Source organism: Lissotriton vulgaris, unplaced genomic scaffold (genome assembly GCF_964263255.1).
Source record: "Lissotriton vulgaris unplaced genomic scaffold, aLisVul1.2 SCAFFOLD_3069, whole genome shotgun sequence".
Lineage (NCBI taxonomy): Eukaryota > Metazoa > Chordata > Amphibia > Caudata > Salamandridae > Lissotriton > Lissotriton vulgaris.
This window is the reverse complement of record NW_028243562.1, coordinates 56,701-84,381: the sequence shown is the minus strand read 5'-3', so window position 1 is coordinate 84,381 and position 27,681 is coordinate 56,701. Positions and strand designations below refer to the sequence as shown.

At 47.5% G+C, this 27,681-nt stretch overlaps 1 protein-coding gene across 1 annotated transcript in view; it reads right to left on the bottom strand.

Annotated features, from left to right (window-relative positions):
* Positions 1-23,538, bottom strand: part of LOC147668301 (solute carrier family 22 member 7-like) — a 66,723-nt gene extending 43,185 nt beyond the window's left edge. Inside the window, exon 1 of the mRNA XM_086948622.1 lies at positions 23,436-23,538. Within this exon, the coding sequence (XP_086804748.1) occupies positions 23,436-23,482 (47 nt within the window). The 5' untranslated portion in view covers positions 23,483-23,538. The remainder of the gene's footprint in view (positions 1-23,435) is intronic.
* Positions 23,539-27,681: the final 4,143 nt, after the last annotated feature.

The following is a 27,681-nucleotide window of genomic DNA, read 5'->3' as shown; positions in this document are numbered from 1 at the left end:
CGTAATCGCGGTCGCCAAACTCCCGCGGGATCCCGCAGCAAGATCCAAAATGGCACAGCACACGCAAAATATGGAGAAAAACAACTCTGCAAACGCTGAATGATGGTAAGTGAACGCCGCGCGCCGCAATATTGTATCACCAAGCAAAAAAATCCGCTGCGTGTGAATTTGCGAATTTTCGGCACATTCGAGAGAGTTCGCGGATTGCGAATTTGCCAAAAATCTGCAAATTCCACGAGCGGAACGGATTTTACGCCCATGCTTGGATAATACCTGGTTAAATCAGGAAATTACCCTGAATCATCAGCTCTTAGGGGATTGCACATCCATGGACAAAGCTAACCGGGTTCCCTGGCTTGTATATGTGAAATCAATGTTTACAAGATTAGGGTGGCCTGAGATTTATACTACACCGGAGTGCATCAGAAGGGAGGACGTAAGCTGGACGAAGACTAGTTTCTTAAACATGCTTGCAATGGAACGTGAGGAGCAGGAACTTAAGAAATCGTATGTGAAAGCCAATTACGTGCTATTAACTTCCCCCTCACTTTAGCCATATCTAAAAATAGTGACAAGACCTTTTCATCGCCAGCTCCTGATCAGATTCTGTTTTAACTTAATCCATTTAACCCGAGGTGATTTCCCAAACTGGGGTAAACCTGAGAATTGTAAACCTTGTCAGTGCGATAATTTTTCTACAGAGGACACTATGCACTTTATCATAGCGAGTTCTACTCTGACATCCGGAGAAAGTTTTTATTACCAATTTTAAGAGAGGCAGGTTTTTACAAGTTAGGCCTGCTCTCATGTACTTACAGATGCTAAGTAGTACTTGCGACATTTTCTGTGTTGCTAGTTTTTTGGTGGCTGCTGTGCGGAATAAATCTAAAAGAGAGGCCTCCCACAATAATTCTGAATGACTCTTAAAAATGTTTCTATGGGCACACATATTTCTCTTTGTATTCAGTGATTGTTGTTATCTTATCTTATTTATTGTACAGAAGCGGTCGCTCCCCACGCCCCCTGGTCCCTCCTGGGTATCGTTGTTGTTTGCTCACATTGCTTTGCTGCCTTTAATAGAACTGGTGCCTGCTTGTGTTCCGTAGCATTCTACCACTCATTTGTGCATTGCTCGCATTGCCTCTTGGGGTATTTTTGCCATTCTGTACATTGCTCGCATTGCCTTAAAGAGTGTCTGGGCCAGTTTGTATCGTAGCACTCGCATTGCATGATAGAATTTAAATAATAGTGCCTGATTGAGCCAGTGCCACTGCCCACAGCGTAATTCATATTTGTGCCCCAACCTGTTCCGGTTTCACTTTTGCTGCCATATTGTTGTTGTTGTGCCTCGGAGCCCGTCCTCTCTACCCCGCTCCCGCCTCCCAGCTGCTCCTACCTCCCACTGACTGCTAAGGCTCGCCCCGTATTTTGAAGCGCTGTGACTGTCCTGACTCCATCAGAAGCGGTCGCTCCCCACGCCCCCTGGTCTCTCCTGGGTATCGTTGTTGTTTGCTTGCATTGCTTTGCTGCCTTTAATAGAACTGGTGCCTGCTTGTGTTCCGTAGCGTTCTACCACTCATTTGTGCATTGCTCGCATTGCCTCTTGGGGTATTTTTGCCATTCTGTACATTGCTCGCATTGCCTTAAAGAGTGTCTGGGCCAGTTTGTATCGTAGCGCTCGCATTGCATGATAGAATTTAAATAATAGTGCCTGATTGTGCCAGTGCCACTGCCCACAGCGTAATTCATATTTGTGCCCCAACCTGTTCCGGTTTCACTTTTGCTGCCATTTTGATGTTGTTGTGCCTCGGAGCCCGTCCTCTCCACCCCGGTCCCGCCTCCCAGCTGCTCCTCCCTCTCTCCGCCCCCCTCCACTCTCCACTTACGTCAGATACATTTGCGCGCAGCGTTCACGCGCAGCGGACGCGCCCTAAGCGCGCCGAAGGTGTGCCAAAGGTAAGCCCGTCTACGCCCGTCCACGCCTAGACCGCGCCCAGCGCCAGACCCCCTGGCCCCTGCAAAATCCACTCCTCCCGCATAACGTACGACGCCGCAACCCTCTCAGCCCTTAACCCCGGCCGACCAACAAAATGCCACCAAACCGCACCAGGACACACCCATGGACCCTTCACCTGCCACTCGTGCAAGTTTGACGGCATCAAGACCCACACCAAATCCACAAACTCCAAACAGAGCTCAGACACTAACCACCAGAAGTGCATCCTGCTCAACACCCGCTCGGTCCTCAGACATGCCATTGACCTCTGGTACCTACTCGACACCACATCGCCGGACATCGCCTTTCTTACAGAAACCTGGATGAACGCCTCATCAGCACCCGACATCGCCATAGCCATCCCGGACGGCTACAAGATCATCTGAAACAGGAGGAGGCATCGCCATCGTCCATATGAACACCATCCGCATCACGACCTGTTCCGACGATAACCTCGCAGCCGCCGAACACCTTCACTTCCAGATCCACACCGACCCCAAGACCACACTCAGAGGCATCCTCATCTACAGGCCACCAGGAACCCGCACACAATTCAGCGAAGACATCACTGACTTCATCAGTCCACACGCCCTCCCCTCCGAGAACTACATTCTACTGGGAGACCTCAACTTCCACCTGGAAAAGAACAATGACAGCAACACCACCACCCTTCTTGACAACCTCGCCAATCTCGGACTCAAACAACTTGTTAACACCCCCACCCACTATGCCGGACACACGCTCGACCCAATCTTCACCTCCAGCAAGCACATCTCCTTTAATCACACCACAGCTCTCCATTGGACAGACCACAGCTGCGTTCACTTCAACTACAATAAGACTACAGCCCACAACCACCCACAACCAATTCCCCGCAGAAACTGGAACAAAATTACCACCGACCAACTCTTCACATCGCTTCACAAAAACCCTCCTGCAAAATCATCGGACCCAAACCTTGCAGCCACTAACCTCACACAATGGATCACCCACAGCGCTGATGAACTAGCACCCTTGCAAAACATCAAATCAAGCAAGGTAGCAAAAAAGCCCCCTGGTTCAACGATGACCTCAAGAAATCCAAGAAGTTCTGTCGCACCCTCGAGAAAGCCTGGAGAAAAAACCCAACCACTGACAATCTGGCCACCTTCAAGAACGCCACCCGCAAACACCACCAGCTGATCCGATCCACCAAGAAATCAGCATTCAAGGATCGACTCAACAACAACGCCCACAACAGCAAGGAACTATTCAACATCGTCAAAGAATTTACCACCGCCGGCACCAACGACATCACTCCATCCCAAGACCTCTGCGACTCCCTAGCCTCATTCTTCCACAACAAAATCACTGACATACATAACAGCTTTGAAAACCAGTCCGGAGACCAGTCCACCCCACCCAACTCCGAACTAAAACCCCCCTCCAACAACCTTTGCACGTGGAACCCAATCACCACTGAAGACACCATCCGCCTGATGAACTCCATCCACTCAGGATCGCCAACCGACCCATGTCCCCACCACATTTTCAACAAAGCAGACTCCATTATTGCACCCCATCTCCGAGACGTCATCAACTGCTCCCTCAACTCCGCTACCTTCCCGGAAAGCTGGAAACATGCCGAACTCAGCGCCCTTCTGAAGAAACCCACAGCAGACCCCACTGAACTTAAGAACTACCGCCCCATCTGGCTCCTCCCATTCCCTGCCAAAGTCATTGAGAAAGCCGTCAACAGTCAGCTCGCCGCCTTCCTCGAATCCAACAATTCCCTCGACCTTTCACAGTCCGGCTTCAGCACCGAGACCGCCCTCATCACAGCAACAGATGGCATTCGAACACTACTGGACAACGGAGAAACAGCTGCCCTCATCCTACTCGACCTCTCCGCAGCCTTCGATACAGTCTGTCATAGCACCCTTATACAATGCCTCAGCAACATCGGAATACAAGGAAAAGCATTGGACTGGATCATCTCGTTCCTCGCCGGAAGAACCCAGAGAGTCCGCCTCCCCCTTTTAGATTAGAGGCCACCGAAGTCATCTGTGGCGTACCACAAGGATCATCACTCAGTCCCACCCTCTTCAACGTATACATGAGTCCCCTCGCATCCATCGCGCGCCAACACAACCTCAACATCATCTCCTATGCAGACGACACCCAGCTGATCCTCTCCCTCACCAAAGACCCAAACACCGCCAAAACCAACCTACACGAAGGGATGAAAGAAGTAGCCGAGTGGATGAAGAACAGCCTTTTAAAACTGAACTCGGACAAAACGAAGTCCTCATCTTAGGTTCATCCCCCTCCGCCTGGGACAACTCAGGGTGGCTACCGGCCCTGGGAAACGCACCCATACCTATGGACCACGCACGTAACCTGGGCTTCATCCTGGACTCCTCCCTCTCGATGACCAGACAAGTCAACGCCGTCTCATCATCATGCTTCAACATCCTACGTATGCTCAAAAAACGTTCCTTTGGATCCCCATCAAAACAAGAAAGATGGTCACCCACGCACTAGTCACAAGCCGACTGGACTACGGAAACACCCTTTACGCCGGAACCACAGCCAAACTACAGAAAAAACTCCAACGCATCCAAAACGCCTCAGCCAGACTCATACTAGACATCCCCCGCCAAGCTCACATTTGCCGGTCACCTGAAAGACCCCCACTGGCTACCCGTCAATAAGAGAATAACGTTCCGTCTCCTCACCCACGCACACAAAGCCCTCTACGACTTAGGACCCGAATGCCTCAACACGCGCCTGTCCTTTTACACCCCCACCCGTCAACTACAATCGTCCAATCAAGCCATCGCCACAATTCCAAGCATCCATAAATCCACGTTGGGGGGAAGATCCTTCTCCTACTTAGCGGCCAAATCCTGGAATTCCCTCCCCACCCACCTCCGCCTCACACCGAACCACCTCTCCTTCAGAAAACAACTAAAAACTTGGATATTCGACAAATAAAATACTCCCTTCCCTCAAGCGCCTTGAGACCCTCTGGGTGAATAGTGCGCTATACAAATGTTAAACTTGATCTTGAACTATGATTTTAAATAATCGAATAAAGTGTTTTGACTGACTGACTGAGATGTACATATTTAAATGTTAAAACTATACAATATTAAAAAAATGATTATTCTCTTTTTGAATTATAGTTACAATGTTCATATATAAGTAAGCCCATATAAAGGGTAGGGAAAGTATTCTAGTACAATAATAATGAATTTACTGGGAAAATGTCTTAAATCAAATCAAATCAACTGTATTTGGTTTCTTGTACTAAAATCAGAATGTACCAATCTTTACAAAGTGCAGCATGCCAAAGCTCACAGCTAGGTCTAAGTCTTACTGCAGATTTTAAAAAGCTAAGCATGTGGAAAGCTGTACTACACAAAAGCATTAATAAAAAGACATAGACAGGACACACTTGCCTAAACTTAGCTTTTTTCGAGATTGAGATGATAAAATACTTCATAGGTAAATCATAAAAACTGCAAAACATAATTAAAATGAAGCATGTCCTGTGGAGACTTACCGTCGCAAGCACAGGGCAGCAGCCCCTGTCCCTTCCACAGCCCTCTTGGGTGGTGAGAAGAAGATGAAAAAGGTCAAGCCGGAGTCTGGTCAATAGAAAATGATGGTAGGAGTTCACAACCCCCAATAAATATGTTCAATTATCTGTGTGGTTCTTAACAAAATGAAATGACATACACTAGGCTTCAAGAGCTTCTTAGCTTGCCATTCTACTGACTTCTGTCTAAAAAAGGCTTCCTTGATACCAACCAGGTCCTTCTTGTTATACGATTCTGGGTTAAAAAAAAGGTCTGCTCTCCCCAGGTTCACTAAACACTCCCTGATGTATTTGAGCCACGGTATAAGGGAGGCATGATCAAGGTCCATACAGTCCTTTAAGATTGATTTATTTAACGACGTCCCATTGCTGGTCCAAATTTTTAACCATAATGAAAGGGGGGGGGGGCGAATAAATGAGCTATAGCCCATACCCAGCTCTTCACGAACAAAAAAATGAGAGGTGCCCTGAGGTACAGCTAAAAGCAGCTTAAAAAATATATTTTAGTTGATTTGAGGATCATCTAGGGCAATGTAGCCCCACATTTTACCTCCATACAATACTTTTGTGATGCACTTGGCCCTATAAAGCTGTAATATTACCCCAACCCGTCTTTTATCTAATCTGGAGCCAAAGATAAAAATAGCAGCATTCGCCCTGGTAAGTTCTCTTTACTTACGAGGTTTTATGGGCCCCCAATTCATCTTGGCATCCAACAGAACCCCCAGATAGGAAAAGACACACATGCTGGGGACCCGCGAGGACCCAACCTTAAAAGTGTAGGGTCTACTCGATCGGAGGAGTTCAAATTACTATTCCCACTCCAGTGAGTGCAACAGTAGGGAAAGTGTTGGATAGCAAAGGGTAAAAATTACTATTCCCGTACCAGTAAGTATAACAGTGGGGAAAGTGTTAGATAGCTGAGGGGTAAAAATTACAATTCCCACTCCAGGGAGTGCAACAGTAGGGAAAGTGTTGGATAGCAGAGGGTTAAAATTAATATACTCAACAAAGTCTATTAAAAATAAAAAGGAAATTAAATATCAACTTCAATACAAGAGTTGTTAATAATACAAAAATAAAAATTATATAAAAATATTAAAAATTACAAAAGATAGAAACACATTATAATATTAGAAAAATCTAAACATTTCCTACATACATTATTTTAATAAAATGTAAAAAAGATTTTATATGCAAAAAATATATTTAATATAAATTAATTATAATCTAAAACATTAATTATTACACAAAATCATTATTTTTTACTTCCTTCCCTATTTCACAACACACATCTAAATTTCAAAAAAACTGTACCTCCGTAATTACTATAATTAATTGTCAAATAAACAAATATTATTAATTAAAAATCCAATTAAAACATATAAAATTGTATTTAAACGCCATTACCCCTATAAAACTAAACTCCACACACAAAATAAAAGTAACCAATTATAATAAAAAGGAATCAATTATTAAATGAATAATAATGAGTAAATCATTGTTAATTAATAAAACTTGAAATACTTTCCACCCTCTACCCCAACAAACACCACAACACACACATAAAAATAATTACACAATTTGTATAACTCATTTTACATTATTAAATTATCAATTAACAACCTATTAATTCATTGAAAATAATTTACTTCCCACCCTTTACCTCTATAAATGCCACAACTCACATTTCAAATGTCCATAATTAATATTTATTCATGTATTACCAATAATTAACAATTAACATTTTTTTAATAGATTACTTCACATCCTATTCCACTATAAAACAACAACCTGCTCTTACAAAATTGACACAGTTAACATAATTACCAATTAATTAATAATAGTTATCAAACAATTAATAATTAATGAATAATAGATGAATTCCCACAATTAACATTATATAATCAAAATCAAATAAATACTAATAAATAAAAAAAAAATAATTCATGTATTATCATTAAATTACTTCCCATCCTATTCCGCTATAAACCCACACCACTCTCCTAAAAAATAAGATAATCAATATGATTATCAATTAATTAACTAGTAACAATTAACAACCAATTAATAATTAATTAATACCAAATTAATTACCACAATTAGCATTATAAAATCTAAAATAAATAAATACTGATAAATAAAAAATAATAATGTATTTATTATAATTAAATTACTTCCCACCCTATTCCCCTATTAACCCACAAACCGCTACAGAACTAAAAAACACAACATTTAACCCCTTCCACACTCATGACGAGCTGGGCTCGTCATGGTGTAGCCTCCTCAAACACTGATGACGAGCCCAGCTCGTCATAAAATAAGGAAAACAGCAATTCCCAGCACAGGAGGGGAATTGCCTTAACAGCCATGGAGTTAATTAACATAAAATTATCAACTACTAAAATTGTAACATTATAATTAAAAACAAAAGCATTTCTTAGTTAAAAAAATAATATAACATACTTTTAAAATACATACTAAAATACATAACACTAACATATATAAATCAATATTTTAAACAACATTATTTTTGGAAACGATATTACTGATTTCGATATTTAAAAAAACAATATTTCTTACCTTAAAGTCGATATTCTGGACCTCAATATTCTTGCTGTTGATATTCCTGCATCACGATATTTACAACTTGATATTTTTGTGTATCGATATTAAAAACTTAATATTCTATCTGTGCACTGGAGAATACACTCCTGTGATTAAGAGGGGGTGTTATATACTGCTGAATTGCTGAATGAGGCCCAGGCTGACTAAAACCCTCAATTCCAGAGCGTCCCATGTATCCACAGAGCCAGGTTTAACTATGTTGCTACCCATGTTGTTATACTGGATCAGATTAGGAAGATCCTGCTCTATTGAGGCAAGTCATACCTTGTTTGAGTCCAATTTGGCATCAAGTCCTTCCAATAAGGTACCCACAAATGTTTACATCATAGCTGCCATGTCCTCCTTAGACAGGGTCTGAGCACCGTGTGTATTGGACATCTGGCCATCTGCCCTGGGACGCTTTGCCTTACCTCCTGTCAGGGAACACTTTCTTTTTGTCCTGATCCCAAAACCTCACCAGTACCCTGCGCCCCTGTTGAAACGAGAGGGCAGGGACAGTGATCTTACTACAACCGGGCACGGACACTGTTGCTTTTTTGCCCCTGCTTTCGTCATCCCTAATTGCAGCAGAAGAACCTACTACTTCCTGGACACAGATGGGCCAGGTGGAGAGACCCCTGACTGGCTCAGCCACTTCCACCAACTCCAGGCTGCGTGAAGCTGAAACTGAATCACATGGGGGAATGGATAAAAGGGGGAGCTGGTGTTTTGCCAGGGAGCAAGAAAGCTGACATACCGCAAGCTCTATCTCCTTGTCTAGGACACCCAGAGCACGCTGTAATAAGGAATCCATTGTGGTTTTTGCAGGGGTCGCCGGAGCTGCCACCACCGTTTTGCAGTTCCCCATGAAGCCCAAAGTCAAAGCTTCAGATGAAGCATATCAAAACAGAGAGGACCGGGCAGGGCAGCAGAATGAGACACTTCTAACCAGCATTGCCTACGTTTACCCTAATGGAGCGTGGAGTGGGGGGAAAAATGATATTCTAACATGCAACAAAGAACAGGATAAATACCGGGTGCCAGTCTGTGGCAGGACGCCCTACTTAGCATACCCTGCGTTAGAGGTAGAGCCCCCGGCTCAGCAGCCATGTGTCAGTATGCTCAACAAAGGTTGCAGTTGACCAGCTGAAAAAGATTACAGTCATAAAAGAAACACCAAAGGTTTGAAAAATCTCTTCATCTGCTACACAATTGTCTGTCAGGAATCAGCCCACGTTCAAGTTCGTGCATTTGTATAGCGCACTACTCACCCAGAGGGTCTCAAGGCGCAAGGCCACAAGTAAGTTCATAGACAACGTTGATCAACATGAGAGAGGATCTTCTGGAAGGCTTTGGGAATCCCACTTTTCTTATTCTTTGTCCACTGAGACCTCCAACAAACCCCCTCCTAATTGCAGGATGCGAGCGAGGCGCCTCTGGATATGTAAACCAGGTCTTGAGGAATGAGGCGAGTGCATTCTTCCACAACCAAAGATAACCCTGAGTGAAACTTTAAGCAGAAGACCTGGGAAAAAGCACCCTACCTCTGGGGCACTCCGAATTCTGCAGGATGTCCTGGGGATCCATGAGCAGTTAGGACCCTTGAAATCACAGGTGTCCACAGAAGCACGGAGTCCACACTGTCAATTTGGCCCCAATTCATGTGACAGAGGGTCAAGCTGTATTGCCAAGGGGAGAGTCACTCACCCTCGAATCTTGTGAGGTGGGACCTAGGCAGGTAATTTAAGTGAACACCAGGCCCTCCATGGCTGCTCCCTGAGCAGGCCACTGGGGAAAGGGGTAGCTGCAAGGCAGGCCTCCAAGCCCTGCGAAAAGGTCACAGCAGGAGGAGTTCAGTGCGCCACCTTACAGGAAGCGCGTTCCAGGAGGCCATACCACCCTGCGGCATAGTCAGACCCAGCTCGGACTTGATGCGTACTACATTATTAGGGCTGCGGCAGAGTAAATTACATGTAAGGCTTAGTGCTACTGAAAGACCAGTAGGGCTGGGACAGAGTAAGTCACAACAAGAAAATGTCTCAATAAGAGAGTCAGATAGACTGAAGAGACAGTCAATCTCAACACCAATGTTGTATTACTCTTTTTTATACTCAAAATTTTTTAGAAACATTTTGCAAAGTGTCCACTCCTTCCTGTTAAGCTTCAATACGAAAGCAATTCCCTTTCAGAATACCATCCGCACACGATGCATTATTCAGTTATGCTACCATGTATACACTTACATTTTTTTTTAAACTAAAAATTCACTAAAAAAACAAAGGTTAAAGTAAGCTATAGTTAGGTGTGGTAAAAAAAAATTGTTTTGAAAAAAATCTGAAATTCACTGAAAAAAAGCTTCAAGTAACATTATAATTAGGTGAATTTGTCAGTTACATCATTAGCATTTTGAACTAAAAAAAACAAATTCAGCAGTTATAGTTAGCATTGCTAACTATAACTTGCTCCCCCGACCATGCAATACGTATGACATCACATATGACATCACTCATGGCATGTTCTATGACATCCTTTATACCATCACTGATGACATCTCAAATGACATCATTGATGAAATCACTGACGACATCATTCAAACTTAATTTTTCTGCATACTGCTCTTTAAATTACTATGATATTAGAGGCCTGACAGAAACTCCTAAATATCAGTCATTACTACTGCAACCACAGATACAACTCTCTTAGGTGTTAAAAGCAAGCATTATACGAACACTAAGCCTATAGCTCACGCTTTACAGTTAGGATAGATCACATTAAGAATCAACCACACATATATGGGAAATTCTTATTCACTACAATTTTAAATCTCTATACAAATATTGGGAGAAAAACAAAATACTGAGTATCAGTTTAAAGAAAGTAGCCTGTACATACAGCTTTACTCTGTATTATACCTGTGGCACTCACTGAGTGTATATTAAGAACTAAAGTTCATATCAGAAGAAAAGTGGGCACTGTAAATATTTTGTATTCTCTGTGTGGCAAGAGTTTGTGTCAAACTGTTGCAGGCAGTAAAACTCTCATGATAAATACACCTCAGAGTATCCAAAATATCTACTGTGAACAGTGTACACTCTATGCAACAGTTGTCCAAAAACAGTATTTGCTAGAAAATATCACAATCTGAAGGTGCTAAGGTACATACTACCTGTATCCTTCATATTGTGGTGAAAGTTTTACAGATAACTCATTTTTTCTAGCACACACATATCTTAGTATCTAGTGTACAGTCTTCTATATTTAGTATACAATTATCAAATGACAAAATTATTTCTAAAAAAACCCTACCCAGAACTAAGAAAAAGAATAAATATTTATTGTTTAAGCTAATTAAAACCATAACAATATTTCAATAAAAGTGGGCATGTTTTGACAAATATCATGTACATATTAAAATCTTATAATCACCAATAGTACATTTGCAGGAGAAAGAGACAAAGGGTCACATGCTTCAAAGTAGGGAATAGCGAATCCTTAATAGCGATTATTAATTAATTGCTATTAGCGAGTCGCAATTATCTATGCATGTAGGTTTCACCCAAAAAATTGTAATTCCTACATATTCTTTTATAGCGAATCGCAAATTGCATGTAGCTATTATGGAAGGCCTTCCTATTTATTCGTATGGGCAACTGGTACTTGTCTAAAGCACTTTGATTCCCGAATCCTTTGGGGCAAGTTAGCACTATATAAAACTCAGAGAAAAAAAAGACATATTTTAGCAGTTGAAAGAGGCACAGGCATGAATTTAGGAGAAGGAAATAGTTTTTAACCTAAGTATTGAATCTCTACATATGTTGTTTATTCTGGTGGTCAGTATCTTGCCACGTTAGGTTTGATTTTGAGGTTATAGTACGAAAAAATAATATGTTTTACAGAAAGTTTTGGTTTAAATCATTTTTAAGTAAGTTTTCTCAAAACATACCTGAAGGAACTGGGGTCATCAGGTCCCCCGGGCGTAGCTTGGCCCGAGCAGGTAGGCATCCGAAAGCACAGGTCTCTACATCCTCAGGTTACACAATGGGGGTCAATCGAGTAGGCTTGCATGCACGATAGGTGTCTAGTCTAATTGCAGCGCACTCTGTCCCACTGGAGGGTGCTGTATAGCCACAGATCCTGAATCCCACCACTCGCCACCAATGTAGGAACAGGGGTCACCAGGTCCCCGTGGGTTAGCTTGGCCTGAGCAGGTAGGCACCCGAAAGCTTAGTTGTTCAGTGACTACACAGCACATGCATCCACTAGGACAAAAAATGCATGCAAAGACTGAGGCCACACCAGTATGTTTGATTCAAATCAATAAATTCTATCTACATCAGGGTCATATCGGGTAGTTCACTTAAAGCAACCAATAATCACAGTAGCAATAACTTATTTCATTAGGAGAATAAACTCTGCATTACTCAGCAATAACATTTCCTAGCTGCAAGAATCAGCAGGTTATTACATGAGGGTAAAACATTTTCTGCGGTAGAGATAAGCAGTTCAACAGCAGAAGAACATTTCATTAGGTAATAATGGACATCTCATGAAAGATTGGGCAACAGTTCATTAGGTAAGCTAACTAATACCATATCCGGTAAGCCAGCCTTTCATTAAGCTAGTATAAACATTTCTTTTGAATAGGACGAGTACTTCAAGAACCATTTCCAGTCGAACTAGGCATCAAGAATCAACATTAGGCATAAAGGATCATTTCACCCTGAAAGCGACATTTCCAATTCACAGGAATAACCAATGCACCAGGCAAAAGTACTTCATCAAGCAACAAATAACCTAGGCATCAGGGCCTACATTAGCTGGCATTTAGCCTGAGTAACTCCTTCCCTGTATGGGGAGTAAGACTTGTTAGAACTCAGGCAACCTTTAAGATCAACACAGTAACAGGCCCCTAGCCAGGGGTCCTCCTCTGTTTATTGGGGCCCCCACAGTGTCTTTTGGGGCATTGGCCTAGTTCCAGCGCTTACAGGGGGGCCAGTAACAGTCTTCCCCAGGGGAGGGGCGAACTCGGGCCTCCTCTGGGCCTTCCACCCTCCTCCCTGGGGTTTACCTTGTCTTTACGGCTCCTCCTGAGCCCTTGCGGAGATCTCCGGCGGGTCGGGATTGTTACGGCCCTCTGGCAGGCCGCTCGCTGCCTTCTGGTTGATTCGAGGCCCTCCTGGGGCCAGCACCGGCAGGTGGGGGCTCTGGGGCTCCTCCGGAGCCCCTGTCCGGGTTCTCTTCCTGGTCACGGATCGGGGACCAATCAGCACGCTTCAATGGGGGCGTGCCTGCGGCCACCAATCACAGCGCGGCCCGTGGGGCAGCCCGGCCTTCCCTTCAGTGCCAGCAGACCAGGCGGGGGTGCGGCCAATGACGCGGCCGGGCGCCCCCATCACGTGGTCAGGGAGGAAGTGGTGTCGGGCCTATTGCGGCCTCCTCAGGATTCCGGTGGCCTTCTCTTAGTACCCGGGGCCGCAGCTACGGTGCGCACAGCGGGGGCCTTCTCCCAGACTAGCGCCGCCGAGTCACAGCAGGTTGGGGCAGCCACAGTCTTTTGGGCCCTCACAGAACAAGGGGATCTGGGCAGCGGCGGTGAGTGCCCTTGCGGATTAGCGCTTCAGGCACAGCGCGCCTCGGGGCCGGTCGGCGTTTGTAGTGCCTCAGGGGACACGGCGCTCAGAAGGCATGGTACCAGGGCACAGGGCAGCACAGCGCTTTGGGGCACGTTGATGGCAGGCAGGAAGGTGCGTGATGAGTATAGCCCCTCAGGGGCACAGCAGAGTATAGTTCAAGCGCTAGGAAGGCTGGGCAGGCAGTCCAGGCAGCTCAAGCAGGACAGGTAGTTCAGGGGGCTAGCGCTAGGCAGGCAGTGCGGTACACAGGTGGTTTATTTAAATTGGAGGCAGGTTATCACTTCAGGCAGGACAGCGCTGGGGGCACAGGTTGATACACAGGGCGCAGAGGTGGCAAGGCCCAATACCTGGTTGATCCCCAGTAGTCCTTGGAGGCACAGAAAGGGGGTCTTCTCGGCACCAGTTGCGTCCTGCGCCCTTCTGAAGTAAATTTTTGGTTTCTTGAGGAGGGGGGGGGGGGGTGAGTTTTGAGTTTGAGTTTTAAATTATTTGTAAAGCGCGCGTACACCTGACGGTTCCATGGCGCTACAGTATGTTGAGTCCAATGAGAAGCGAGAATAACAGGGGGGGGACTTGTGAGAGATTATTGGGGGAAGGCTTTGGAGAATAGAAAGGTTTTTAAAGCCTTTCTGAAGAGCGAGTATTGGGTGGCACATCTGAGTTGGGCTGGGAGGGAGTTCCAGAAGATGGGGGCAAGGGTGGAGAATTTAGAGCCTCCCCATTTATTTCTGCAAAATCGGGGGACAATCAGCAGATGTTGAGAAGAGGAGCGAAGTTCTCTGACGGGGGCATAAGGTTTGATCTCCGAAGAGATAAAAGCAGGAGAAGAGCCTAGCTGGGCCTGGAAGACGAGGCAGCCCACCTTGAACTGGGAGCGTTCGCGAATGAGGAGCCAGTGCAAGGATTTTAAGAGGGGAGTGACGTGATGGAATTTGGTGAGGTTGTAAACCAAGCGGGCAGCTTGGTTCTGAACCAGCTGTAGTCGTCGTACATTGTAGGTGAGATGGAGGCTTTCCTCAGCAGGTCACTTCAGGTGGTCCCTGGGTTCCCCTTCTGACGGGCCAGATCAGTGGGCTAGTTCAGTGTTCCTCACTCAGCTTGGTGGGCCGCGCCTAAACCCTGCCACCCCCAGTGGTATATGTTCCTGACTAGGCTCTACCGCCTAAGTCTCCTGCCTAGATCCCCAGGTCAGGGATGCCCCAACTGACTGGAAAGTTTCCCTCCCTTTTCTTTTATATGCCCAGGTCAGGTGACCACCCTCTAAGGCGGCAAAACCAGGCTCCGCCCCTATTCTAGAAGGTTCCAGGAGCTTCCCTAGTCTAGCTATGGGCAGGCAAGGCAGGCTGGTATTGCTACAATGTTTAAGGGTTCCAGCCAGCTCCTGGTAACTAGAGTGCGCCTAAAAAGACCACGCTGCTGTAGCAGGGGTCAGTGGCAGCCATGTTGGGGGAAGAGAGCACCTGCACCTTAGCATTGATTAGCAATGGGAGGGTGTCCGGAGACCTAAGGCCAACAAAAAGACGGTGGGAAAAAATGACGCAAGGGCGAGAAAAATAGGGAGAGACCACCCTAGGGCTGACAGGTCTAACATGCGTCCTCCCCAGCTGAAAGTGGGGAGAGCTACCCAACCTCTAGGGAGTTCTTGTCACTAAGGCGGAAAAACCGGGAGAGACCATCAGCATTGGCGTGGTCAACTCCGGGTCGATGCCCCACCCTTAAGTCCATCCCCTGTAGGGAAATGGACCACCTTAGCAACTTGGGATTTTTGCCTCTCATGAGCCAGCAAAGGGGTCGGTGGTCGGTTTGAATCAGGAAGTGAGAGCCAAAGAGGTATGGCCTCAACTTTTTCAAGGCCCAGACCACAGCGAAGGCTTCTCGCTCGATGGTACTCCATGGCTGTCGCCGAGGGAGGAGTCTTCTGGAGATAAAGGCCACAGGTTGGTCTTGGCCATCGTTGTTGAGTTGCAAAAGCACAGCGCCTTTGCCATGCTCAGAGGAGTCTGTCTGCACGATAAATTCTTTTGAGAAGTCAGGTGTTGCAAGCACCGGAGCGGTGCACATCGCGTGCTTCAGTGTTTGGAATGCCTCTTGGCGAGCATCCGTCCAGATCACTTTTCGGGGCTGCTTCTTGGACATCAACTCAGTCAAGGGGGCTACGATGGTACCATATCCCTTGACAAACCGGCGGTAATAGCCAGTGAGGCCGAGGAAAGCTTGGACCTCAGTCTGGGATTTGGGGGGCTCCCAGGCCAGGATGGTCTCAATTTTGGCCTGGAGGGGTTATACCTTACCCCCGCCCACCAGGTGTCCCAGGTAGATGACAGATCCCTGTCCAATCTGGCACCTGGTAGCCTTGATGGTCAAGCCAGCACGTTGCAAAGCCTGTAGCACCTCCTGGAGATGCTGCAGTTGGTCCTCCCAGGTGCTACTGAAGACAGCTATGTTATCCAGGTACGCCGCTGAGAAGGACTCCAGGCCAGACAGCACCTGGTTCACCAACCGCTGGAAGGTGGCCGGAGCGTTCTTGAGCCTGAAGGGCATCACTCTAAATTGAAAGTGGCCCTCGGGGGTAGAGAACGCTGTTTTCTCGTTTGCTCCATCGGCCGTGGCAATCTGCCAGTACCCCGATGTTAGATCAATGGTGCTGAGGTACCGGGCTGCTCGCAGCCGGTCAATCAGCTCATCTGCCCGTGGGATCGGGTGAGCATCTGTCTTGGTGACAGAGTTCAATCCCCGATAGTCCACACAGAACCGAAGTTCTGGTGTGGTGCCCGGTGGGGCCGCTTTCGGCACCAACACAACCTGACTAGCTCAAGGGCTGCTGGAAGGTTCGATCACCCCCAGCTCCAGCATTTTGGCCACCTCACCCTGGATGCTGTTCTTAACTTTATCGGACAGCCGGTAAGACTTAGTTTTTACAGGCCAACTGTCCCCTGTTTCCACATCATGGGTACACAGATGTGTATTTCCAGGCCTGAGGGAGAACAACGAGGCGTACTGCTCCAACACCTGGTGGCAGTCCCTCTGTTGCTCTGGGGTCAAGGATGGGGAGAAGACAACTCCCTCCACTGAACCATTCTTCTCCTGGGCCGCCAGAAGGTCAAGAAGAGGCTCACTCTCTTCCTCCTCGCTCCCATCCGTCACCATGAGGAGAGCAAGCTCAGATCGATCATGGTGAGGCTTCAGGCAGTTGACGTGGAGCACCCGTTGGGGCTGACGGGGGTCTTCAAGTCAACAACATAGGTGGTCTGGCCTTGACGCTCCACAATCTCGTACAGACCAGTCCACCAGTCCTGGAGGGCACTAACCTCCCCAGGCTCCATGCCCCACACCTCTGTCCAGCGTCCAACTCCACCGTCCGAGCGTTGCGGTCATACGACTCCTTCATGACGGCCTGGCTAGCCTCCAAGTTGTCTGAGGCTTCCTTCCACAGCTTGGCCATCTGGCTGTGCAATGCCAGCATGTAGCTGATGACATCATGGGGAAGCTTCTTCGAAGTCTTCTCCCACCCCTCCTTGACAAGGCTGAGGGGCCCCCTAACGGGATCGCCATAGAGCAGCTCAAAGGGGCTGAACCTGACTCCCTTCTGTGGTACCTTGTGGTATGAAAACAGCAGGCAAGGGAGGAGGATGTCCCACTTCCGCCTCAAGTCCTCTGGCAGGCTCCGGATCATCCCCTTCAAGGTCTTATTAAAGCACTCTACGAGCCTGTTAGTCTGGGGGTGGTAAAGAGTGGAGAACCGGTAGGTCACGCCGCACTCCTTCCACATGGCCTGCATGTAGGCCGAAATGAAGTTCGCGCCCCTGTCTGACACCACGACCTTGGGGAATCCCACTCTGGTAAATATCCCCATCAGGGCCCGCACCACCACAGGTGCAGTGACGGTCCTCAGAGGAATAGCCTCTGGGTACCGAGTGGCATGGTCCACTAACACCAAGATGACCCGGTGTCCTGCAGAGGTCGGAGGGTCCAACGGCCCAACAATGTCAACTCCGTCCCGCTCAAAAGGGGTCCCGACCACCGGGAGAGGTTCCAAAGGGACCTTCACTTTAGTCCCAGTCTTGCCACTTGCCTGGCAAGTCTTGCAGGTCTTTCAATAGGTGTCAGAGGCAACTCTCATCCTGGGCCAATAAAAATGTGGGACCAACCGCGGAAAGGTTTTGTCCTGGTCCAGGTGTTTAACCAAAGGAATTTCATGCGCCAATTCCAATAAGAAGGCCCGGTAGCATTGGGGTACCATTAAGGCTCTCGACGATCCATGCACCGGAACCTTAGGCTCATTGTAAAGGGGGCCATCCTCCCAGTACATGTGAAAACTGCCGGTCTCCTGATCAGTCGCTTGGGCTTCGGCCTGCCGCCGCATGCCTTCAAGCGTGGGGCACTCCTTCTGCGCCCGACAGAATTCCTCCCGGGTAGGCCCTCCTTCCACATGCCACTCGGCAAGGGTCGGCAAGTCCCCCACAGGAACAACATCCACCTTCATGGACTCCGGGGGTACCTCCAGAGGCTCCCCATCCATCACACGGGGTGTGTCCTCCACAACATTCTCCTCTTCAGGACCAGCATTGGGTTGGGCCGTTGTCTCAGGCTCCAACCCGGGTTGAGTTCCCTGCCGGGCAGCCATGGACCTCGTGACCACGCAAGTCCATACTGGTAACCCCAGCATCTCAGTGTGGGCCTTAAACTCCACTTCCTTCCAGGCGGTATGCTCTAGGACATTTCCTAGCAGACAGTCCACAGGCAAGGCAGGGCTTATCGCAACTCTCAACGGGTCTTTCACTCCTCCCCACTCAAAGGGAACCTGAGCCACGGGATAGTAACTCAGACTGCCGTCAGCCAAGACAGCAAGTACTACGTCAGGTACTACTTGCTCAGGGGACACCATCGGCCTCACTACGGTGGTCATGCTGGCACCTGTGTCCCTCAGAGCCTCCACCTCCTCCCCGTTAACCTTCAACCACTGCTGGTATTTAGCAGTGTTCAATGGTAAGGACATCACTGGGACCAACTCTATGTCCCCAAGTGAAACCAGGGTGAGGCCTGTCCACTCCCCTTCCCTATCTAGGGGCATTTCCATCCCAAGCACTACACTAGCCACCCCGGGACTCTTGCCACCTGTAGGGGCTGGGGTAAGCATGGGTGAAATTTGCGAATTCGCGTTCCGCAAATTCACGGATTTCCCAGCAAAATCGCAAAAAGATACGCGAATTCAGGAATTTTCCTGCGAAATGGCGGATTTTTTTGCGATTTGCCCTGGAGTACTTTCTACTGGCTAATCCAGTAAGTGCTCCCTCATTGGGTAAATGTATAGTGCTTTTACTACACTGCAGCTGCGTAAAGGGCCAGAAGATGTTTCTCCAGTGACCATGTGTGCCTGTAACACAGGCACAGGCACACATGGTCACTGGAGACACATCTTCTGGCCCTTTACACAGCTACAGTGTAGTAAAAGCATTATGGAGTAGATTTACAAGCCGCTTGCCCCTCTTTTGCACCGCAGTTGCATCACTTTTGTGACGCAGCGGCAGCACAAAAGATGGGCCATGGTGCTGGGTATTAACAACGTGATGCATCTGAGAGATGCGTCACGTTGTAAAGCCCTTCGCCATCAGGAGGCGTTCCGGCGCAGGGGAGGGCGTTCCTGCGCAGGAACGCCTCCTAAAAGTGGCTGAGTGAAATCTACAAGATTTCTCTTGGTCACTTTTAGGCCAATGCTGCGTCAAAACCCTGCGCCTGCTTGAAGCAGGCGCAAGGCTTGATGCAGCATTGGGGAGATAGGGCCCCCCAGAGCATTGCTGGAGCTGCCTCGCGCTTGCGACGCAGCTCCAGCAATGCGCTGCTTTTACGGCACGGATGCGTGACGCATCTGTGCCGTTTTTGCCACATGGGTGGGCCCTTGCCCATGCCCTCAAGGCAGTACGGAGTTCTTCCTTTGCGGCTCTCCGCCCAACCGGCATCCCCATCCCCTGACAAAATTCCCTAAGCTGCACCACTGTGTATTCTTCCAGGTCGGCTAGCTGGAACTCCATTTTGCCAAATGGGGACCCAGATAAAAATAAAGGGGAAGCACTAGGACGTAGGTAACAATACTGGGGCAACACAGGTCTCTACACCCTCAGGTTACACAGTGGGGTCAATCGAGTAGGCTTGCATGCACAATAGGTGTCTAGTCAAATTGCAGCGCACTCTGTCCCACTGGAGGGTGCTGTATAGCCACATATCCCGAATCCCACCGCTCGCCACCAATGTAGGAACTGGGGTCATTAGGTCCCCGTGGGGTAGCTTGGCCTGAGCAGGTAGGCACCCGAAAGCTTAGGTGTTCAGTGACTGCACAGCACATGCATCCACTGAGACAAAAAATGCATCGCAAAGACTGAGGCCACACCAGTATGTTTGATTCAAATCAATACATTTGATCTAGATCAGGGTCATAATGGGTAGTTCACTTAGAGCAATCAATAATCACAGTAGCAATAACTCATTTCATTAGGAGAATAAACGCTGCATTACTCAGGAATAACATTTCCTAGCTGCAAAAATAAGCAGGTTATTACATGAGGGTAAAACATTTCCTGTGGTAGAGATAGGCAGTCCAACATCAGAAGTAGAATATTTCATTAGGTAATAATGGACATCTCATGAAAGATTGGGCAACAGTTCATTAGGTAAGCTAACTAATACCTTATCCGGTAAGCCAGCATTTCATTAGGCTAGTATAAACATTTCTTTTAAATAGGAAGAGCACTTCAAGAACCATTTCCAGTCGAACTAGGCATCAAGAATCAACATTAGGCATAAAGGATCATTTCACCCTGAAAGCGACATTTCCAATTCACAGGAATAACCAATGCACCAGGCAAAGGTACTTCATCAAGCAACAAATAACCTAGGCATCAGGGCCTACATTAGCTGGCATTTAGCCTGAGTAACTCCTTCCCTGTATGAGGAGTAAGACTTCTTAGAACTCAGGCAACCTTTAAGATCAACACAGTAACAGACCCCTAGCAAGGGGTCATCCTCTATTGATTGGGGCCCCCACAGTGTCTTTTGGGACGTTGGCCCAGTTCCAGCGCTTACAGGGGGGCCAACAGGGCCCAGCAACAGTCTTCCCCAGGGGAGGGGCGAACTCGGGGCCTCCTCTGGGCCTTCCGCCCTCCTCCCCGGGGGTTTACCTGGACTTTTTGGCTCCTCCTGTGCCCTTGCGGAGATCTCCGGCTGGTCAGGAGGGTTCTAGCCCTCTGGCAGGCCTCACGCGGCTTCTGGTTGATTCGAGGATGCTCCGGGGGCCGGCGCCGGCAGGTGCGGGATCTCGGGCTCCTCCGGAGCCCCTGTCCGGGTTCTCTTCCTGGTCCCGGGTCGGGGACCAATCAGCATGCTTCAATGGGGGCATGCCCCCGGCCGCCAATCGCAGCGTGGCCCGGGGGGTGCCCCGGCCTTCCTTTCAGTGCTGGCAGACCAGGCGGGGGCGCGGCAAATGACGTGGCCGGGCACCCCCGTCACGTGGTCAGGGAGGAAGTGGCATCGGGCCTATTGCAGCCTCCTCAGGATTCCGGCGGCCCTCTCCTAGTACTGGGGGCCGCCGCTACGGTGCGCATAGCGGAGGCCTTCTCCCAGACTAGCGCCACCGAGTCACAGCAGGTTGAGGCAGCCACAGTCCTTCGGGCCCTCACAGAACAAGGGGATCGGGCAGCGGCGGCGAGTGCCCTCGCGGATTAGCACTTCAGGCACAGCACGTCGCGGGGACGGTCAGCGTTTGTAGCGCCTCAGGGGACATGGCGCTCTGAGGCACGGTACCGGGGCACAGGGCAGCACAGCGCTTTGGGGCACATTGATGGCAGGCAGGAAGGCCTCAGGGGCACAGCAAAGTAGAGTTCAAGTGCTAGGCAGGCTGGGCAGGCACATTAACAGTCCAGGCAGTTCAAGCAGGTCAGGTAGTTCAGGGGCTAGCGCTAGGCAGGCAGTGCGCTCCACAGGTGGTTTATTTAAATTGGAGGCAGGTTATCACTGGACAGCGCTGGGGGCACAGGTTGATACACGTGGTGCAGAGGTGGCAAGGCCCAATAACTGGTTGATCCCCAGTAATCCTTGGGGGCACAGAAAGGGGTCTTCTCAGTGCCAGTTGCGTCCTGCGACCTTCTGAAGTAAATTCTTGGTTTCTTGATGAGTGGGGGGGTTTGAGTTGGAGGCTTTCCTCAGCAGGTCACTTCAGGTGGTCCCTGGGTTCCCCTCCCGCCAGGCCAGATCAGTGGGCTAGTTCAGTGTTCCTCACTCAGCTTGGTGGGCAGTGCCTAAACCCTGTCACTCCCAGTGGTATAGGTTCCTGACTAGGCCCTACCGCCTAAGTCTCCTGCGTAGATCCCCAGATCACTGATGCCCCAACTGATTGGAAAGCTTCCCTCCCTTTTCTTTTATATGCCCAGGTCAGGGGACCACCCTCTAGGGCGGCAAAACCAGGCTCCGCCCCTATTCTAGAAGGTTCCAGGAGCTTCCCTAGTCTAGCTATGGGCAGGCAAGGCAGGCTGGTATTGCTACAATGTTTAGGGGTTCCTGCCAGCTCCTGGCAACTAGGGTGCTACACAAAAAGACCACGCTGCAATAGCAGGGGTCAGTGGCAGCCATGTTGGGGGAAGAGAGCACCTGCACCTTAGCATTGAAAAGCAATGGGAAGGTGCCCAGAGACCTAAGGCCAACAAAAAGAAGGTGGGATAAATGAGGCAAGGGCGAGAAAAATAGGGAAAGACCACCCTAGGGCTGACAGATCTAACAATACTCAAAAAAGAAAGAGAAACCAATCAACTATTGAATTTGTTCACAACAATGAAATTGTGTAGAATATTAACTTGGAACTTATTGGCTTACTTGCAAGCCCTTTGCGCAGCCGGTGGGTTTCTCTTTTTGTGCACTAGCGGACTGCGTGGCTTTCAATGGCCTTGTATATATGGCCGCCTTTTGGGCAATACTTTACATGAAAGGTTCATTTAATGGGTGTTGCTATGGGTTTTCCCATTCAACATCCATGGAACCTGGTGCATTCCAAGATTTGCAAGGTTTTGTAAACCTGGGAATGCGGCAGATTCCTATTCGTCCCCAAGGGAGATGTAAGGGAGGCACAACAAGGAGTAATATCTTTTTTTCCACGGTTTTCCTTTTTCTATGTCTGTTGCATTCTAAACAATCACCCCTACAATGCAGACTCCCTTGAATCATGACGCAAGGGCACCTGCGTTGGTGCATGGCAGCCCATTGTGTGCCAGGACCGGGGATAAAGACAGGAATGCTCTGTAACTTGTATCTTTTGATGCACGTTAGCATAGCAGTAAGGCTTGCAGTGCTGCCGTGCATCAGAATATTGTAAATAATGCCCTTAATTTGCAAGAATTATGACATGATAATATGGTTAATTGGCAGAAACTGTGTCAACTTCACACATGGAGGGAATCATGAACTAGACTACGCACAACATGCAGATACTCAATGCAACCCAGATAAAAATACTACTGAAGATTGAGGATAACTTACATTTTTTATGTTTTCTTTTAGACTGATGAGATTATTTTGGTGTTGGTGTTCCCCAAATTATCTATCATGAATGTCAGAATGCAGTGCCTAGGCGTACCTGAGGACGGTGGGGTAGAGCTCAGCGGTGTACAGGTAGAGGACCATGAAGGCACATCCAGAGAAACCTTTCCCTAAAGTCGCAATTGTTGTTCGCAGAGGGCCCAGAGCTGGACATGGGTTAAGTCAGGAAGAAGAGAAGGAAAATGTAATAAAATGTTATTCATTTTATTCAAAACCTACACATACTATCAATAAATAGAATTAATATTCATTTCAGGAAATAAACAGAATAGTATAGATCAGCCCATTGTCACCAAATGCTCCTAGTTTGTCTAATGGATTAACAACTTGAAATATAGGATATCATTTTCTCTATCTGGAAAGTTCATATATTACAGTGTATTTCATAGGTAGTATAGTGTACATAGACCAAGTATTATATAGGCAAGTTAAAAGCACATAGCACATAAGACAAATATATACTATTAGAACATTTGAATGTTTATAGCCCCATTAAGGATAATGGATTGCTCCACGCTTCTACTGGCAGCAATCCAATATTTTTTTTCTTTTCACAGCTGTTGCAGTGTACAAAGGCCTCTCGGAGCCCAATGGGATGTAAACCCCTGCGGGCTCAGAGAGGTATTTTCGTTTTTACTAATTAGAATATTCTGCCTTCTAGGGGCTGAATGCTCTAAGAGCCTTAGAGCTCTACTGGCCATTAATGGCCAGCTCCCTTAATTGGTCAAAATATCCTTAAAGCAACATTTTTTTCTTCTTGTCATAAATTAAATCTCCTCCATTGTTGATATACAAAATATTTCTACATCCATTTTGTGTATCTTTTTTGATCTTTAACTTCCCAGAGTTAGACTATACTTTTTTGATCTAAAGGTTGACATCAAGTGTAATTTTATCCACTGTGCACAAATAATAAAATCAAATCATTAACTTTCTTATGAGAAAGTGTCTCCGTTTGTGTAGTCACCCCTATTTTTAACTGATGCTGCTAGTATTTAAATTCTGTACACTGGGGCACTGCTACCCAGTGCCCAGTACATCTTCCTGGTGTCTTAAAACATGACAGAATAGTCACCAGTGAATTGTAGCATGTGTTTTTCAATACACTTGGCTGACCAGAAAAACATTGTTTCAGGCAGGGTGTGTAGTACTTAAAAGTGGAACACATAGAAATTAAAGGTTAACATATTCCTGCAGTATCTATCCTCCAATAGCTATATTCACTGTATAGGTACTATGGCCATGTTTATATGTAAAGCTAAAGTTGAAATACAATACTAATTTTGTACAATTGACCTAGAAAAACTCCAGAGTTCATTCAATCACAGTTTTGATATTCATACAAAATGTCCAATTCAAGGATTACATTGGATTTTTGCCAAATAATCAGGAAATGTGTCTTTTGAAAAGTTGCACTTTTTTGCGTAAAGTGTTATAAGGCTAAATAAAATTAGCCTGCTTGGGATGCCCTACCTGTCAATTCTGCCTACCTTGAGTAGATGTGAAACTATTCCCACAACGTGATCAGTTTATCTCAGGTAAAGCCAATAGGTATTACCCAAAAACGACATTAACTTCAAAGTGACCAGGAAGAGTCCTTCATATTCATAGTTTATTGCAAAGTGAGACCTGGAGAAGCAGGTCCTATTGATTCAACAATATACTCTAACCTCCCCTGACTCAATTCACAGTGGGAGGGAGGGTGGTCCTTGAACCAATCAACTGTAGTTAGTTAGGTGGCGGCTGCATATTACCATGGACTCAACAGTTGGTGGGCCACAAGTCTTCTCCAACTAGAGAAGGGTTGCTGAAATCTTGATTTTCCCTACAAAGGGTATACTGTTGGATAGTTTGCAATAAGGCAAATATAATGTGTTTTAAAAGGGGGAAGGTTTGTCCTAGGATCTTTCATTCAAATCAAATCAAATCAAATTCAATTGGTCAGGGAGTCATCCCCACCAACTAGCTAGTAGAGTGCACCCATTTGTCACCTCACTCCTAGCACTTCTGACCACCTCTGGACCTGTGGAAGAACAGAAGAGGAAGATGCCTGTTGTCTGTAATGAGTAAGGAGTCCTGAGGGGCATGACCTGCTTCCACTTCTACCAAGGATTGAGAAGTGGACTTCAAGGGTCAGTTGGTTCACCTCCTGATTGGCATGCAAGAAGCTGCAAAAGGCCTTTCCTGGAAGGGACCTGTAGAGCAATGGCAGGTGGACCCCAACTGGACTTTGCTGGTGGTCTCTGCTTGAATGATTCCTAGCCTCTAAGTGCCATCTCTGAGGCCCTGGGATAATTAGAAGCAATCAAGTGGAAAAACCTGAAACATGGAAATGCTTCAACCTCCGGAGGAGTGGTACAAACGATCACAGGTAACTACCAACTACCAACCACTAACCACCAGTCACTAGCCACCCAGGCAATCTGACAAGCCACACTCATGGAGAGCAAGAACATCAAGTTGGTCCTGCTAATTTAATTTAAATTAAATGAAATAAAATTGAAGTTTATAGAGCGCTCTACTACCCGAATGTGTCTATGCGCTGAGAATTTCTGGCACACGGATAAAGCATGATCTAATAGAAACCTAGCAAGAAGGGTATTAAACAGAGGATTTAATATACCTGTATGCAAACAAAACAGGTGATGGACCGAATGTGGATCAATGTCACACACTCACCCCAGTCCGAAGATCTGGGCCCAAATCCATCGTTTTTTTGCACTCCACACCACCCTGGGTTAGACAATGGCGATATGCAAATCAGCTCTGACCCTGTGCCCCATGGGAACAGTCCAGTCGGAACTACAAAAGCCATGTCCTTCCCAGAACGGAATTAAGCATCCGAGGACCGGACCGGTTTCGAGGTAACACCTCTCATCAGCCCGGCTAGCTTGACTCCAGTGGTGTGGAGTGCCTGGGGCCCACGTCTGGGCATCCCCAGCGCACTTAGGGCGGAATATGCAAACAAAACAGGTGATGGACCGAATGTGGATCAATGTCACACACTCACCCCAGTCCGAAGATCTGGGCCCAAAACCATCGTTTTTTTGCACTCTACACCACCCTGGGTTAGACAATGGCGATATGCAAATCAGCTCTGACCCTGTGCCCCATGGGAACAGTCCAGTCCAAACTACAAAAGCCATGTCCTTCCCATAACGGATTTAAGCATCCGAGGACCGGACCGGTTTCGAGGTAACACCTCTCATCAGCCCGGCTAGCTTGACTCCAGTGGTGTGAAGTGCCTGGGACCCACGTCTGGGCATCCCCAGCGCACTTAGGGCGGAATATGCAAACAAAACAGGTGATGGACCGAATGTGGATCAATGTCACACACTCACCCCAGTCCGAAGATCTGGGCCCAAATCCATCGTTTTTTTGCACTCCACACCACCCTGGGTTAGACAATGGCGATATGCAAATCAGCTCTGACCCTGTGCCCCATGGGACCAGTCCAGTCCGAACTACAAAAGCCATGTCCTTCCCAGAACGGAATTAAGCATCCGAGGACCGGACCGGTTTCGAGGTAACACCTCTCATCAGCCCGGCTAGCTTGACTCCAGTGGTGTGGAGTGCCTGGGACCCACGTCTGGGCATCCCAGCGCACTTAGGGCGGAATATGCAAACAAAACAGGTGATGGACGAATGTGGTTTAATGTCACACACTCACCCCAGTCCGAAGATCTGGGCCCAAATCCATCGTTTTTTTGCACTCCACACCACCCTGGGTTAGACAATGGCGATATGCAAATCAGCTCTGACCCTGTGCCCCATGGGAACAGTCCAGTCCGAACTACAAAAGCCATGTCCTTCCCAGAACGGAATTAAGCATCCGAGGACCGGACCGGTTTCGAGGTAACACCTCTCATCAGCCCGGCTAGCTTGACTCCAGTGGTGTGGAGTGCCTGGGACCCACGTCTGGGCATCCCCAGCGCACTTAGGGCGGAATATGCAAACAAACCAGGTGATGGACCGAATGTGGATCAATGTCACACACTCACCCCAGTCCGAAGATCTGGGCCCAAATCCATTGTTTTTTTGCACTCCACACCACCCTGGGTTAGACAATGGCGATATGCAAATCAGCTCTGACCCTGTGCCCCATGGGAACAGTCCAGTCCGAACTACAAAAGCCTTGTCCTTCCCAGAATGGAATTAAGCATCCGAGGACCGGACCGGTTTCGAGGTAACACCTCTCATCAGCCCGGCTAGCTTGACTCCAGTGGTGTGGAGTGCCTGGGACCCACGTCTGGGCATCCCCAGCGCACTTAGGGCGGAATATG